The sequence below is a fragment of the Myotis lucifugus genome, unplaced genomic scaffold, assembly GCF_000147115.1.
Source record: "Myotis lucifugus unplaced genomic scaffold, Myoluc2.0 scaffold_85, whole genome shotgun sequence".
NCBI lineage: Eukaryota > Metazoa > Chordata > Mammalia > Chiroptera > Vespertilionidae > Myotis > Myotis lucifugus.
Genome location: NW_005871133.1, coordinates 3501530 through 3519179, shown reverse-complemented (window position 1 = coordinate 3519179; position 17650 = coordinate 3501530). Strand labels below are relative to the sequence as shown.

General features: G+C 51.0%; 1 protein-coding gene across 2 annotated transcripts in view; it reads right to left on the bottom strand.

Moving 5' to 3' along the window:
* The window catches only part of GALNT16 (polypeptide N-acetylgalactosaminyltransferase 16), an 81102-nt gene that overhangs the window by 21318 nt on the left and 42134 nt on the right, over window positions 1–17650 (bottom strand). For both annotated transcript variants that reach the window (XM_014457826.2, XM_006091013.3), the window contains 3 exons: window positions 4178–4335; window positions 1461–1559; window positions 475–542 (listed from right to left, as the gene is read on the bottom strand). In XM_014457826.2, coding sequence (XP_014313312.1) covers window positions 475–542; window positions 1461–1559; window positions 4178–4335 — 325 coding nt within the window. The remainder of the gene's footprint in view (window positions 1–474; window positions 543–1460; window positions 1560–4177; window positions 4336–17650) is intronic.

Below are 17650 nucleotides of genomic sequence, written 5' to 3'. Positions count from 1 at the left end.
AGTTGTAATAAGGAAGGAGGCTGCTGATGCTTCAAATGTTTAAAAATGTCATCTCGCCATAACCGGTTTGGCTCAGTGGACAAAGCGTCGGCCTGCGGACTGAAGGGTCCCAGGTTTGATTCTGGTCAAGGGCATGCACCTTGGTTGCGGGCACATCACTGGTAGGGGGTGTGCAGGAGGCAGTTGATCAATGTTTCTCTCTCATTGATGTTTATAACTCTATATCCCTCTCCCTTCTTCTCTGTAAAAAAATCAATAAAATATATTCTTAAAAAATGTCATCTCATTGGTGTCCCATCCAAACAACACCACTCTTTCCCCTCCTTGCGGTACTGGGAAGGGAACTTAGAAAAGACTAAAGACTCCGGGGGGTTTTTTTTGCGGAGGGGGGGGGGGCGGGGGGCAGAGGCCAGCAGGTGATGGTCTGGGGAGATGGGGGTTTGGAGGGTGCAACGAAAGAAGGTGGATACTTACGATCTGAACTGAAGTCATCCACTAAAATGATCTCCTGGATCAGGCTGGCAGGAGTTCGGTTCAGGACACTGGAGCAGTGATGGGGACAGAGGAGCCCAGATTTAGGGGCCACTTCTGTTTACTTCTCCCTGCCATGGGGCTCCCCCCACCCAGCTCGGGGGCCAGCACACTGGCCATAGGCAGCTGCTTGCAAACCTTTGGGCCCTGATCACTGAATGAGCAGCACCGTGTTCCTCAGGCTCTGCTAAGGGCCCGGCTGACCTGCTGTCTGGCCCCTCAGGCACCTGGAACCCCCCGGGTGGGGGGTGGATATTGCCCTAGTTTGGTGGTTGGGGCAGGACCTGCAGCTGCGCTGGCTGCCTGTCCGGGGGCCACCCCAGCTGGACAAAGCTACTGCCTGGAAGGCTACTGAGGCTTGTTCAGGCCTCATGAATCAGGAGAAGTGTTTTCAGGAAGCCCCCCGACGCTTTCCCTCCCATCACCCCCACCTTCCTCTACTCCCTGGGAAAGGAAACCCAAGCTTCTTTTTTCCCTGGAATACCACTGGGCATGCCTTTTGGAATCCTATTCTCACTAAGTTCATTAAAGAAGCAGGGTGGGTAGGAGTTAGACTTGACCACAGGGCCAAGCTCAGGAGGACAGAGGGGCACCTGTCTCCGAATCACTGACAGGCGCCTACTGAGCTGGCATCATCCACCTGAGGCCTCATGTCCAGCCCTGCCTCTCCCCATTCCTGACCCTGAATTTCTGCCCTCCTCCTAGGAACCTGGCCTGTGCATCTGCTAACAACTGGACCTCTGGGGTGTCCCCGACCCTGATTCACCAGCCCCGGCTTCTCAGAAGGCAGGACTCCCCCTCCCAGGGCCCGCTGGTCTTCACCCGTCCGGCCACAGCACCCCATCTCAATGTCCTCCCCTGCCGAGGGCTCAGCAGACCACCGGGGCCTGGGGAGCAGCCGCTGAGAGAGGTCCCGAGGCAGGGCTCACCTCTTCACCGTGCGCAGCAGGGTGGATCGGGCTTCGTTGTGGAAGGTGATGATGACGCTGGTGGCCGGCAGGTCCGAGGAGTAGGACAGGGATGGACAACTGGGAAGGGAGCAGAGAGGTCAGAGGGCAGCTGTGGGAGTGTCCTCAGGGCAGGTTTTGAGGCTTGTCTTTGTCCAGCCTGCTGCCCCCCGGAGTACCTCTGTGGGACAGAGAAATAAAGCCTGCAGCCAGGACATGGGTCCTGCCCCTTCACGCCCACACTCCACCCAGCCTGGAGTCCTCGGAGGGACCTCACAGGTGGGGGACCCTCACCAAGGTTCCGGCCATGTGCAGGCACTGCCCCAGGTCTGGTCCCACAGACAGAACTCCCTGCCGATGGAGCAGCCAAGAGACAAGGCGGGGGGGGGGGGGGCACTTTTGTTTGTCTCTGACACCCTGCAGCTTCTTCCTTCGTACCCCCCACCCCCAGTGACATTTGGTAGGATCTGGAGAGCAGTCACCCCCAGCCTGCTATGCTGTGAATTCCTCCCTCTCACTGCCCATCCTAACAGCTGCCTGCTGACACCGGGCAGGGAGCAGCCTCGCCTCGCCTCCGCCTCTGCCTCTCCGGGGCTCCTGAAGGAAACTGGCCTCTGAGAAGACAGCAAAGGCAGCTCCCACCAGCCCACTCCCTCCCCAGCTGCTCTTGCTCGCCATCCCCAGATACCACATTTTTGGCCCTTGGCTCCCCCTACCCCCACCATGAAAAGGGAATGAAAACACTCAAACACTCCACTCCTGCCAGCCTTCATCTGTCTTTCTGCGAAGGCGTTATTCACACTCCTGGGGCCTGGGGAAGGCGGCCACGGGGCTGGTTTTCACGGCAATCTTCTTTATTACAATTGCTCTCTGACTATTCCAGCAGTGACTATTTTTTCATTACAGCATTCATTCCACTGACAGCAGCTTACAGCCAAATTCCCAGGCCCATTTCTTGCAGAGCAGATGGGAGGCCCACCAGCCTGGGGCCCCCATGGGAGAAATCCTGAGAGGCGGCAGAATAATTCTCCTTGAGGGGGAATGCAGGGGGGCGGGGGTGGGTAGGAGAGGCAGGTGAAATTCACCAACCCACCACTACCTTGGATTTGAAGAGTCTCATTTTAAAATGTGTGTATCCCCAAGAGGAATTTCTCATGTAAGTTCTTTAGTGAACACCGAGAGGTTCAGAGTGGGGGTGGGTGGGAGGGAGGGCAGTAGTGACTCGGGCAGCCTCTCAATTCACAGATTTGGGTCAGCAGAACCTCCAGGCCTGGGGTCTAGGTTGGCCATGGTCAGGGCTGCCCATAAAAGGCCTCTGAGTGGAGTTGCATGGACATAACCTTGCAGGCAGGTGGAGAAAAGGGGAGACTGCCCAGGACTGAGAATTCCCAGGGCCTGTGCTAGCCGTTAGACCTGGGCAGGGGCCTTCCTGAGGAGCGGATCATTGCCCTGTTTGGTAGCATGAGTTGTTTCTGGAGGCCGACAAGTCTGGGGTTGACAAGGAGGATAGTCTGGGGCTCCCCCAACTCCGCATTCATCTCACCTTGCACAGGCTGCCCAGCCCACTGGGCTTCAGGCACACCTCCATGAGCGACAAGGCAGGTCCCCTTATCTCACACGCATCTTTTACAGCTGCTTCCGCAGAGCAACTGACCTGAATTTTCTCTCCCACCCTCAAACAGGACCAGCCTGGTGCTGGGTGCTCGCTCACCCTCAAACCAGGGCTGGGTGCATAGCTGGGTCCAACACGACCCTATAGCCATCCAAAGCTGCAAGCACATGGGTGGGTCAGCTACGACAGCCCCTTGCTGTTCTGCCTGGTGTCTGCACAGGGAGCAGAGGAGGCCCCCTTACCAGCCTGGCTTGGCAAGGAACCCTCCCCAGAGAGAGGACACTGAGGGGAATCATGAAGGTATGTGTGCGTGGAGGGGGGTGCAGGAGAAAGACAAGGAGGGCGGTGGGAGAAGCATAGGATGGGGGAGCATAAGTGAAAGGAGCAGAGGCTCCGAGGGGAGAGGGGGCGGCTCCCAGGTCTGGGTAAGGAGCTCAGACTGTTCCCATAGGTGAGGGCAGGAAGAGGAGAGACCGGAGGTGGCAACTCATGTAAACTAGACAGGACACAGGGCCTGAACCAAGGAGGGGGCTGACCTGCCCAAGGTCTGTCACTCACACTGGGCGGAGTCGGAGCTGGGATTTAACGTGGGAGATGCCCTTGGTCCTGGTCTACAGTCTCTCCCAACTGCCACCCTGCGAGAACTAAGAACAAGACTGGGAAGCTTTTCTGGGAGTTTTAAGGAAGTGAGGGCAGAGGGGCGGGAAGAGAGGAAGGAAAGGGAAGCCGTGGGCCATGCACAGCACTCCACGGTTTGCAGTGTGGGCAGGGCTGTGGCCCGTCTTCACCTGGGCCACCCCCAGCAGGGCACCAGGAACACCTAGGGGTGGTCCCCTGGCAGGTCACTCTCACTGGGACTTCAGACTGAGGTGCTGAGGGGCCTCCCTGGTCCCAGCTGGGAAGGTCTCCTTGGGGCCACGGGAGTCAGGTCCATAGCTGAAGGGGAGGGTTTGAAGTCTCAGTAAGTAGACCGAGTCTGAGGAAATCTCCCTCATTTCTTAAGTCCATGTAGCTGAAGAAAAACAAGCTAACTGGGGTTGGCCCTTCCCTCCACCTTCCTTTCTCCGTCGGCACCATGGAGTCACACCTGTAGTGACGGGTGTCCCGGATGGGTCGGTCTGAGGTCAGCTTGTCGCTCTCCAGCTGGTTGAAGGCGTGCTGCCTGTAGGGGTCCTCTCCGGGCTTCAGCTGCTTGGCTGCCAGATACGCCTTCTCATCAAAGCCTCTGGAGGGTGTTCCTGTCACCTGAGACAAAGGTCAGCATCAGAGGGGCCCCAGGACAAAGTAGCCGCTGTGCAAGGTCCACTGACTGCCAGGCGGGAGCCAACAGCAAGACCTCATTTGTCCCTGACCCCAACTCCGTGAGCAGGAGATCATCGTTTCCCCCCCACACTGTACAGATGAGGAGACTGAGGTTCAAGAAGTCAAAAACGTATTTGCATGTGTGTGGGGCAGGGAATATATGGGAACTCTTTGTACTTCCTGCTCAATCTTGTAAACCTAAAACTTCTTTAAAAAAAACAAACAAACTAAAACTGCTCTTTAAAAAACGTAAAGGCTATTTTTAAAAAAGACTGCCCTGGCTGGTGTGGCTCAGCTGGTTGGAGCGTCACCCCATGCACCAAAGGGTTGTGGGTTCAATTCCCAGTCAGAGCACATACACAGGTTTTGTGTCCGATCCCCAGTCAGAGTACCTGCAGGAGGCAACCGATCAATGCTTCTCTTTCACATCAATTTTTTTTCTCTCTCTTACTCCCTCCTCCTTCCACTCTCTTTAAAATAAAACATATCCTTGGGTGAAGATAAAAAAAAAAAATCAAGGTGAGACCTAGTAAGTCACAGGTTCTTGATTCCAACTAGTAGTTTTAAGTCTGAAACCCATACTCTTTTTTTCTTTTTCTTTTTCTTTTTTTTTTTTTTTTTTTTAGGAGGGAAATAAGGGGGAGAGAGAGAGAGACAGAGACATTGATTTATTATTCTACTTTTTTATGCATTCACTGGTTGATTCTTGCATGTGTCCTGACTGGGGATTGAACCCACAAGCTTAGTATATCAGGATGATGCTCTAACCAACTGAGCTACCCAGCCAGGGCTGAAAACCATACTCTTTTGTTTGTTTGTTTATCTTCACCCAAGGATATTTTTCTATTGATTATTAGAGAAAGGGAAAGACAGAGAAATATTGATGTGAGAGAAACATATGGATTGGTTGCCTCCTGCACGAGCCCAGACCAGTGCCTGGGCCAGGGACGAGCCTGCAACCTAGGTACGTGCCCTTGATTGGAATTGAACCCAGGACCCTTGGGTCCACAGGCTGACGCTTTATCCACTGAGCCAAACCGGCTAGGGCCTGAAACCCACACTCTTGACCACTTCTGTATGCAGGATATGGAGAGAGTGACTCTGGAGCACACCCGACCCCCAAGATGTGGTGTCCTGAGGAAATCGCCAAGGAGATTGGAGGTTGCCAAGCTACCAGCAGATTGACAGTCTCTTAGGGGTGAACTTGGGCCTGACACTGAGCTGGGCACGATCAGTAAAACCCAGGGCTTGGACAAGCTGCTACACAGAGAACTACCTGTGAGGACAAGCAGGCTCTCACAGGCTAATGCCAGAACTGCTGGGAGTCAAGTGCACAGACAATGATGCATCTTCTCAGGGACTTGCACTTGCTGCTGAAACAGCCTCACATCAGACCTACTGGGTCCACGGTGCTAAGTGCGGGGCAGTGATAGATGACAGATGCCATGGCCCAGACTCCCTCCTCTCAGCCACACCCTATTCTGTGCTCCCAAAGTCCCCCCATGAAAGACACTGGGGAAGAACACATCTGAGATGAATGGATGAATCCTGACATCTCATTATTTGAGCCAAACTGCTGGCCAGGCATTCCCAGAATGCCTTGAAATATCATCAGCTGTGAGCGCCTTCCGACTCCAACCCTTCCAGCTGCCCAGCAGCCTGGGCTGGAGCTGGGGGCACGCAGAGGCAGCAGGAAGTCGGATGAGAATAGTTCATGCACAAACCCCTGCAGGAGGACTCTGTCCCAGGCCTGGTCCCTAGAGAGATGGTCCCAGGAAGGCAGCTGGGCCTGTGGGACAGGAAACCAATGTATTGGGTGAGGCTGGGGAACATCCACCAGCAGCCCAGGGCCTCCATGTTCCCGAGAGCCCAGCTCCCAACCTCCCGAGTCGGAAAGCTCCAGGGAGCGCTGATCCCCCTGAAGGGCACCACTCTGTAGTGTTCCCGCCCCCAGTTGCATCCCATCCTGAGAGCCAGTCCCTGAGCTCCCTGAGGTCAGAGCCAGGAGGGAGATTTCTTCCTGCGGCCACTGGCCCAGCCAGCCCCAGCCACACATGGATGCTCAGGGTGTGACAATGGCCACACCTGTCGCACTGTGATATTCTGAGTTGGTGCTATGCCAAGGGCTGGACAGGTACAGCAGAGCCTGAGTGGTTTAAAAATCCATTTCAGGAGAGACTGACGGAGGAAAGGAAGGAGGAAGAGAGAATGTTCTGATATGAACCCCGGATTGCTGGGAGGACTAAACTGTCCAACTTGAGAGTGAGAATGAGAGAGATCCTCTGTGCCCTTCCCACCCAGGAAAAGAATGGATGCTACCTCTGCCCGCTTCTTCCTTCCTTCCCCCTCAGGGTCAGGGAGATGGAAAGCACCTCCAGTTGATGGTGGAGGAGTTATACAAGAACAACTGCAGAAGCTCCCACAGGGAGAGGATGCCACTTAATTATCCTTCAAGTTGAATGTGGGAAATAACATTTATTCATTCAGGACTGATGGTCACTCTGTGGGCTCAGAAAACCTCCGAGCCCTCTTTTCACACTCACCCATCACCCAATAAACACTGACAGAGAGCCACCATCCTCCAGCCACTGGGGCAAGCTCCTGGGGGTTCCAAGGCACTGGAGCACCCATTCATTTGCTTACAAGTGCTTGAATTCACTCACTCACTCACTCACTCATTCATCCACCCATTCGTTCAACCAAGGTCCGCTGAGCACCATTCGTGCATCAGGAAGTGGAAGGAATACTTCTGAGACGGGTGCCCCACCCACGGCCTGCTGTCCTCCTGCACCTCGTCCACAGCTTCCTAGGGGCCACAGGGAATGCTGTGGAAGAGCGGCTGCTCAGGCCACGGCTCTCGAGAGAAGTTCCTCTCGGGCCTTAAAACTAAGCTAGACGCCCTCAAAGATGCTGTCAGGAAACCCTGCTGCTCCCGCCCGCAGACCCAGAGCCCCCAGTGGTCCAACCCTCCTGTGAGACAGCTGTGAAGAAGGGTGCCATGGAAACACCAGGCCCACCCCCTCCCAGAGGCTTAGCCCTGCTTTCCTTGACCCAGCAGTCCCCAGGGTTTGGAGCTGAAACTTCGCTTGGCCCTGTGCCTGCCAAGTGGAGGGAATACTGAGGAAGGGTGAGAGGTGACCTCGGCAGGGCTGTCACTTCCTCTCCATCCAGCGCCTCCCTGGCCTCACGCCAGTCACCGCCCTGTGCTCCTCTTCCTTGGACATCTAGCCCCAGTTCACACGCCCACACCACCGCTTGTTCCCTTCCAGCTCGCCAACTCTCCTTTCCCGTTGGCCCTGTTCTTTGATCTGGAGACTTCCAGGCCTTTGAATGTCCCCTGGGTACCGCTAACTCAACACCTCAAAATGAATTCCTCATTGATCTCCAAAGCAGCTGCCTCTCCTGCACAACCTGCTGCGGTCCCATCCTTTGGGTCCTCCAAGCCACAAATCCAGGGGCCCTGATGCCCTCCCCATGCTCCACAACCTGATTTAGACCCCTGTCCTGGGCGTCCACAGGCAGTATCCTAGGGGCATCCCACTGGTATTAACACACAGTTACCGAAAGCCTAGTATATGCAGTCACTGTGCAAGAGGCTATGAAGACAGAAATAAACACAAAGCAGTGTGGCCCCCAGAAGAGGAATCTAGGAAACCGGCCCCCTTTCTCCCCCAATCCCACGTGAGGCTGGCCGTGGAGGATCTTGAAGAAACACCCACCTCCAACGTTACTATTTTTTAAAAATATGTTTTTATTGATTTTTTTTTTTTTAGAGAGAGAGAGGGAGAGAAAGAAACATTGATGAGAGAATCATTGATCAGCTGCCTCCTGCACACCCCCTACTGGGGCCCAAGCCAGCAAGACTGGGAATTGAACCAACAACCTTTCAGTGCATGGAATGATGCTTAACCAACTGAGCCACAGCGGCCCTACCTCCAACCCCAGAGCACAGGTAGCTGGAGAACTACTTGTGGAAGGTCACCCCACCCCAACCCCAGCTGGAGCAGGAGTCTGGAAATGGCTCTGGCCCACGGACTGGGTACCAGTAAATGCTGTTCCCCTTCTCCGCTGTCTGAAAGGGGAAGTGTGCTGCTTCTATCCCCTTTTCCCATCCATGGTGCTTACTTAGCACATAGGCATGCGAGGGGTTAATGCACCCTGTGGCTCTAGGCTGTGGGACCATGAGAAGCTATATCTGGATCAGCCTGAGATCTGGGCTTGGAGCCACTTGGAACCACCACTGCTGCCCTTTCTGGAGGGGGTGAGGGCACTTGAGGCTGTCTGTGGAGTTTTTATATCACACGGCTCTGACATCTGTATTTACTTCTCTTCCTTTTCCACTAGATGGTGGGCTCCTCATTTTTGAGCTCCCAGCACCTGGCATATAGTAGGTATTGAGCAGGCATTTGCCGAATAAAGGAATGAATGGGTGAGCGAGTGAATGAATGAATGAACACCTAAATGTCTCCCAACATATTGATAATCAACCGAGGAGAAAACAGCAAACAAGTGGGATCCTTTGCCACATCACGTGACTTTTGGTGGCTTTCACTGTCCCTCAGGGCAAGAGCCCTGGAGCTCACAGTGACCAAGAGACTGTGTGTGGGCACCCTGTCACCTGACTAGACTCAGCTTATACTGTTGACCCCTCTCTGGTTCTGCCCCAGCCACACTCACCTCCTTGTTCCTTGAGCCACTGGCACCCTTCCCCTTTGCCCTTTTGTTCCTTCTGACTTCTTTCTGGAAGGCTCTTCTCCCAGATGTCTGCATGGCTCCCTCCTTCACCCCTGCAGGGCTCTGCTCAAATGTGGCCTCTGTGAACCTGCCCCACCATCACCTATAGAACTGTGACCCGACCCACCCTCAGATTCCCTATCTGCTTTATTCCTGCCCTGTTTTATTTTTCCTACAGCACTGTGTGCCATTCTGTGTGTATTTTGCTTATTTATTTTATCTCTTTGACTGTTTCTTCCCACAAGAGTATAAACTTCACTGGGACATGTATTATCTATTTTATTTAATGCTGGATCCCAAAGATCAGAACAGTGCCTGAGTGATCACAGGACTCAAACACAATGGCTGATGAACACATGAACGATGAGCCATCATGACCTCAAGCATCTTCACCCCCCGCTCCTCACACACATTCTTGTCTAACACAACACTCGGAACTGAGGTGGACCAAGGAGGTGGCAAGGTAGTTTTTGCCTGCCTCAGGGATCTCCTTGCCTATTCACATGCTCCTGGCAGAGCTGTCAATCACTGTCCCCTATCCCACCACCACCTCGATCACTTCCACAGAGGTGGGCACAAGACCCAGGCTAGGCTGATCTTCTCACTGCACCCCCAGACACAGAGGTTAGTTCAGGAATGGTCATTTGACTAACTCTGAGCCAATGAGGATCTTCCCTGAGACTTTCCTATAAGGTAAGATCTTTTTATCAGCACCGCTGAGTTTGACAGGCGAGGGGCTTCTTGCCAATCACATGGAGAAAGCTTGTCTATATAATGTACAGCATGGGGACTTACTGTATTGTATATGTGAAAAGTTGCTAAGAGAATAGATCTTAAAATTCTCATCACTAGAACATGATTTGTAACTATGTGTGGTGATGGATGTTAATTAGACTTATTGTGGTGATCGTTATGCAATAATGTTCAGGGTGTCCCCCAAAAATGTATACACACTTTAATAGCTGATAGCTCAGTTGATGTTTCTTTCTTTTCAGATTTAACCCATTGGAATTAATAATTCTTCAAAGTGTGTAAACATTTTTTGGGGGACATCCTTTATAAATATCAAATCATTATGTTGAACACCTGAAACTTACATATTGTTATATGTCCATTTAAAAAAAAGAAAAAATAGCCCAGCTGGTGTGGCTCAGTGATTGAGTGTCAACCCATGAACTAAGAGGTCACTGGTTCTCTTCTTGGTCAGGGCACATGTCGGAGTTGCAAGCTCGATCCCTAGTAAGGGGTGTGCAGGAGGCAGCCGATTGATGTTTCTCCCTATCCCTCTCCCTTCCTCTATATCTAAACTCAATAAAAACATATTTAAAAAAAGAGAGAAAAATATTGTCTGGAAAATGAAACCAAGAAGAAACAATCAGAGCCAAGAGATGGAAAGAGCTCTAATGATATTGTTTGAAGTCAGTCATACCCATTCCAAATTTACTTCGGCTTGTTTTTAAAAATATTTATTTATTTATTTAATCCTCACCCAAGGATATTTTTCTTCTTTTGAAAAAATATATTTTTATTGATTTCAGAGAGGAAGGGAGAGGAATAGAGATAGAAACATCAATGATGAGAGAGAATCATTGATTGGCTGCCTCCTGCATGCCTCCAACTGGGGATCAAGCCTGCAACCTGGGCATGTGCCCTTGACCGGAATTGAACCTGGGACCCTTCAGTCCAAGGCCAACGCTCTATCCACTGAGCCAAACCGGCTAGGACTACTTTGGTTTTTTAAAAAAATCTATGTATGTATGTATCCTTTTAAAAATATTTTTATTGATTTCAGAGAGGGAGAGGGAGATAGAGATAGAAACATCAATGATGAGAGAGAATCATTGATCAGCTGCCTCCTGCACACCCCCCATCAGGGATCCAGCCTGCAACTCGGGCATGTGCCCTGACCAAGGAATCGAACCATGACCTCCTGGTACATAGGTAGATGCTCAACCACTGAGCCACACCAGCAGGGCTCTATTTTTTTTCTTAAACTAGTTTCAGTTGAATGTTCTTCTCTAATGACCAAAAGTTCAGAGATGTCAGTCCTTAGTCCTTTCAATGAATAGAAAACCATTATCAAAAAGTGAGAAACAAAATCAGAAACAAAATGAGCCATCAATCACAATGACATGCTGTAGGTGGCAGCCATTCATTCCAAGATACCAGGCTGGTCTCTGGCATCTGGCCCAGTGACTTGAGCCGGGAGATGGGTGGGGCATTCCCAGCCAGCAGTTCTGTGGTCAGGCTTTGGGGGTCGGGGGGAGGTGGGTGGGTTTCCATCTGGACCACAACTTAAGAGGCCCTTGACTTGCCATGGCCAGGAACAAGGGTGGGGAGTCGATGAGTGACAGCCTGATGAACCTCCCACAGCCCTCCAGCCTTTCCCTACGCATCCTTGGTTGACATTTAGGCAGCTGCCTCCCCTCCAGACTTTGTTCTTTCGGGAAGTGCCAAATCCAGCCCTTCCATGTCCAATAAGGTCAATCACATCTGAAGTTGTTTAAGCTGAAATAATGACTCTGCTCTATAAAGTGAGAAGAATTATTTCTCTTCTTGGAGATTCTTCTTTTCAGTCCGTCACTTCAATTAAACTTTGAAACATGCCTGACTTGCTTCACTTTTTTTTCTAGCTAGATCTGCATATTTCTTCCTGACTTCTAAATTTAGAAAACAAACAGCAAAGGGGAAGGTTTAAAATAAGAAAGGAAAATATTTTCCATGTCATGTTCATAAAAAGCTGTTCAACCCAAATCCCCAGGCCTTGTAAACTTCCTTTTAAAACATACATGTACCCCTAAATTTTAGATTTAAATAACTCAGACCCCCTTTTAAATAACTGCTGTCCAATTTCCTTTTACTGCCAGTAAAACAGGTACCTGCTGGGTTTGCCTTTCGCTGAGTTTCAATGGAACTGCAAATATAAAGGCTCTGGTCCTATTTTATGGATGCCTCCTGAGTCTGCTTTAAACCCAAAACACCTGGAGAATAAAATGTGATTCCCTACCACTCCCCTGGGAACAAAAATCTCATCTGATGCTATGTCTGAAGTTGAAAGACTGCCATTCATTTTGAGAGCTGGGAATGGTAGGGAATCATGATCCGCCATCTCTCTGAGCACAAAGTCTCAGGTTCCACCTTTCCCAAATGAAAAGGCAGGTCCCCCAGGGCCTCCCCATGAGTCACTGGGTTCTGGGGAAGTAGCCAACCCCACTTGGCCTGCCAGTGTTCCTCCTATCCACAGGGTGGCACGGGGCCGGGAACCTCAGTTTGGGGACGGGGAAACTCACTTAGGGCCTGCCCCAGACCTGTCCCCATCTTCCTCTTCACATCGCCTCCAAGGCCGTTATTATAGGGATTACCAGCCTGGGCTTTGAAATCTGACAGCCCTGGAATAGAACGCCAGTGCTCACTGCTCTTACCCTTTCTGAGAAGGCTTCTTCACCTGGAAAAATGGGGATTCTGGGAGAATTAAAGAAGAGAATGTAGACAATGTGCTCGGCACAGTATCCGGCACATAAATTGTAATTTTATTGTTAGCTCGCCCGCCTTTTGCCAGTGGTTCTCAACCTTGGCTGCACATTAGAATCATTTGGGAAGATTTAAAAAATCCTGATGTCCAGGCCTTTCCCAGGACCGAATAAATCAGAATCTCTGGAGGTGGGACACATGCTCTAGGAGTTCTTACAGCTCTCTGGGAGGCTCCAGTGCGCTACCAAGGCTGAGCTGCTGCTAGTCACGGGTGGGTGAAATCACAGGACCAACAACCAGGAGGGTCCCTGGAGCCCATCTCCCCTGGTCCCCTTCCAAGGACCCTCACCATGAGTCTGCTGTTTGGTGTCTATTTGTACTGACCCGGAGCTATACCCTTAGCAGAGCTGACTGCAACTCAGCGAGTTTCCATGGCTGCTATGGAAACCAGCACCTTGCACCACCTATGCCCACAGGCCCAGGGAGCTCTCGTTTAATTACATACTTGGCAGCACAGGGTAGGAGCCGCCTGGGAAGCTTACCTCGGGCTCCCAGTTACATTTCCCACATGACCTGACTGTTCCAGGAGCGCTGATGACTCCACAGTTTTATGACACAAGTGGTCTCACCAGGAAAGAGGGGGTACACTGCCCATTCCCTTAGGGATCTCAGCCAAATAGGGTCCTCTATTCAAGGCTGGCCCAGGCATCAGGCCCACCATTCCAGATGGTCTCTGCTCAGATCCAGGGTCCCCAGGTCTCATTTCCTATGTTCTTCCCACCCCAGAGGACCCCTAGGGAAGAGGGACTTAAGGGTGGTTCACCCTAGGGCAGTTTGCCGGCCACTGCCTAGGGAATGCATGGTGTGACAGCTCAGTTTCTACTTGTTTATCAGTTTACCCAGCTGGAGCAGAGCATTCCTCGGTCTGTGAAGGGTACCCGAAACTTGCCCAACCATACCTCTGCAGAGCATGATGAAGACTTAGGCCTTTTCTACAGAAATGAGCCAGTGCTGACTGCTTGCTGAGGATTTGCTCTGAGCTGGGGCTTCACTAGGTGCTTATTTCTGACTCCAAACAGCCCTGCCAAATAGATGCTCCTGTTCTCATTTTCTAGGGGTGAAAACCGAGGCCTGGAGAGGTAAAACAACATGCCCAGGGTCACACAGCGGCCGAGGGGCGGGGCTGGGACTAGAACTGAGGCTGTCTGGCTGCAAAGCCTAAGCACAAAGCTTCCTCTGTGTGCCTCAAACGACTCGTGGGCCCAGATGTGCCTGGCACCTCCCTTCCAATTCTGGGTCCCTTGGCTCCAAAGGAAGCTGGACACTGGTGCCCAGAACACAACCAGGTCCTGACAAGTGCAGCCTGGAGGCTGCCTCCCTCCTGGGCTCAGGGTCAGAGCATCAGTTCATGGCTCACATGGGGGCTTGCCCAGGCCTGTCATCTCTTGGCCTGACACGGGCATGGAAACTTCTCTGCTTATGGCTAGGGAGGCTATGGAAAAAATGAAAAGTACAAGAGTTTGTATTACTCAGACCGAAAAGCAAACAACCACATTTCCTTGGGTCAGCCCAGGCCCTCGTTGGTCTTCCCAGCCAGGGACACCCTCAGGGTTCTGATGACTTTTGCTGCAATCATAGCAAAAGGGGGAGACAAAGCCGATGCCTGTTTAGGTTCCTGTCTGTTTGATGGCACCAGCCCCCCACACTACATTGCCATGTTCTGCAGCTGCAAGAAAGGAAACCAGTCCATAAACTGCAGAGGCGGGCAACCCCAAGGCTCCCTGGGCCCCAACAACACCCTCCTGGCCAACATATGGCGCAGGTCACCACCCGTTCTGCTCTAGTAGCGCAAGTGTAATATGTCAATGTTTATACGCTAGCCTGGCACTTCAGGTGTTTCATTTCAGAGTCTATTGAACTTGAACCTGCCAGATATTAACTGGAAAAATAAAAAGAATAATGGGCCTTATAACACACGAACACATACAGTATGATTATTTCAAGGGTGGTGACAGCCTCCTGCCTCACCCACTGAAGTCGGGACCAGCTGGGCCAGGATCAAATTCAACCCATTAGAACTCAGCAAGACCCTGATCATGGGCTGGGCATCTCAGTTTATAACACTTTTTAGAACAAAGAATAGTAGCTGAGCCTGGCCAGTGTGGCTCAGGAGTTGAGCGTCCACCTATGAACGAGGTCACGGGTTCGATTCCTGATCAGGACACATGCCTGGGTTGCGGGCTAAATCCCTATTGTGGGGAGTGCAGGAGGCAGCCGATCAATGATTCACTCTCATTATTGATGTTTCTATCACTCTCTCTCTCTTTCCCTTCCTCTCTGAAATCACTAAAAATATATTTGTAAAAAGAATAGTAGCTGATGCAGTATATTATTGGTTTGTGGGTCAATTGTAGAAATACATTTCCTATGGTCTATGACTAATAATTAAACAGGTGCTATCTACCAATAGGAGAAAGCATAACAGAAGCTGACTTTTAAAATCAGATTAAGCAAAAAAGAAAAAGGAGGAGGGGTAAGGGAATTGGGAAATAGCAGCCTGCCTTATGAGTGATTTTCTTTGAGGGCCACCTCGCGGGCAGGTACAACTGGTCCTTCGAGAGGGACCATGCCTCTGGACTGGCACCTCTCCCTGCAGCCCAGCATTTTATTTAGACACAGTACAAAAACTGGTCATAACATCTTGAGGCAGGAATAATACTAATATTTTTAATGGATAGAGCCTTTTGATTACTTCTGGGGTGTACCAAAGATGCAGTTTTATTCAATGAGAAATCAGAGACACAAGTCACCTAATCACGGTGCATCACAGGTGCACATGCTGGGACCAATGGAAACTCACATTCACTGCAGTTGTTGCACAGGGCACTGAACCATAATTGTTAATGAGCAACAACACAATGACTGTGTCATGTTTGTAGGATAATCTAAATCAGGGGTCCTCAAACTTTTTAAACAGGGGGCCAGTTCACTGTCCCTCAGACCGTTGGAGGACCGGACTATAGTTAAAAAAAAAAAACTATGAACAAATTCCTATGCACACTGCACATATCTTATTTTGAAGTAAAAAAACAAAATGGGAACAAATACAATATTTGTATTTGCATGTGGCCCGCGGGCCGTAGTTTGAGGACCCCTGATCTAAATAAACCACTTATTATATACTAGAGGCCTGGTGCATGAAATTCATGCACAGGTGGGGGGTCGCCTACGCCCAGCCTGCACCCTCTCCAATCCGGGACCCCTGGGGGATGTCCGACTGCTGATTTAGGCCCGATCCAGGGGATCAGGACTAAACCGGCAGTCGGACATCCTTCTCACAACCTTGGACCACTGGCTCCTAATCGCTCACCTGCCTGACTGCCTGGTCACCCCTAACTGCCCCCCCCTGCTGGCCTGGTCACCCCTCACAGCCCCCCTGCCGGCCTGGTCACCCCACACAGCCTGCTGTTTAGTCGTTTGGTCGTCCTTCACTAACCCCTCTGCTGGCCTGGTTGCCCCATGCAGCCTGCTTGTTCAGTTGTTTGGTTGTCCCTCACTAACCCCCTGATGGCCTGGTCGTAGGCAGCCATCTTGTGAGGGCATGAGGGTTAATTTGCATATTATCACTTTATTATATAGGACTAGAGGCCTGGTGCATGACATTCGTGCACTGGAGGGCGGGGGGGGGGTGGTCCTGTGCCTTTTCGCAATCCGGGAGCCCTCGGAGGATGTCAGTAGGACATCCTTACTGCTACCGCGGGGGCAGGGGGGGGCGGGGGGGAGAAGCTCCCACCACCATCGCTGCGCTCGCCAGCCATGAGCCTGGCTCTTGCATTGAGCATATGCCCCCTGGTGGTCAATGCACATCATAGCAACTGGTCATTCCCCCATTTGGTCAATTTGCATATTACCCTTTTATTATATAGGATGTTCTTCATATATTCTCAGTGATATAAAGATATGTCCTCCCTGACTTCATCTACAAACTCAGTGCAATCCTGATCAAATAACAACCGTGTTGGGGGTGAGAGAGGGTTCCACTGGAAGAGTTCGAATACAAGCAAATAATCAGGGGAAAATCTGAAAACATAAAAAAAGGGAACTAGATGATCTCTGAGGGCTCCTCCACCTGGAACATTAAGTGATCTGTAACAACATCCATTCACTCCATCAGTCTTCAGTACCCACTTACTGCAGATCATGGAGGACCTCTGAACGCTTTGTCTTATGTGACCTGCCAGTGTGCTTGACACACAGTAGGTGCTCAGCAGTGTGTTACATCAAGAGGGTGTGTGCATTGTGCTCCAGAGACCCTGGTTCCCCAGGAACTGAAAGGAGAGGTCAGCAGCTCTGATTGTCATAAAAATGGTGCTTCCTCCCTCTGGGGTCTTGAGGTTTTCATAGGAGGTAAGAATACAAAGGCTCAGCGTCGCCCAGAGAATTGGGAACGGTCCTCTCATCTCATACCCTCCTGGCCACACACAGAAGATGACCTTGGTCCTTGCTCTTCTCTGACTACCTAAACCTCTAGTTCTCTCATCACACTTGCTCCAGGAAATAAATAGAGAATGAATTAGCCAACATTTAAAAAAAAGAATACAAAGGCTCTCTAGCATGGGGAGCTGCAGAAAGCAGGGTAACCTGGGAGCCCCACTGGTGGCTCCTGCCAAGTGCCTGAACTAGGCAGATGGGCATGCTAGCTTTGGGCCTGGGAGGGACAGAAATGGATGTTTCATTGTGATTAAAGAGTCCTTTGTGGGAATGACATTATTGTGGGTTAATGGTGGATAGTGGTTTTCTTCCTTGACTAATATCTTTGAATATTACATTAAATTGTTTTTAAGCCACTAGAATGGTTATTAAATTAGTACCCTTTTGGAAAACAGTCTGGCAGTACATTTCTAGTGCTATATTTTTTGGCCCACGGCCTTTTCTGTTTCATTCTGTCCATTATCTTCCCCTAACCATGGTAGGCTGCCAATTGGGCCCCAAATCTCCCATACACCCAGAAGAATTAAATTTAACCTTTGGAAGGGGAGTGACATGTGTAAAT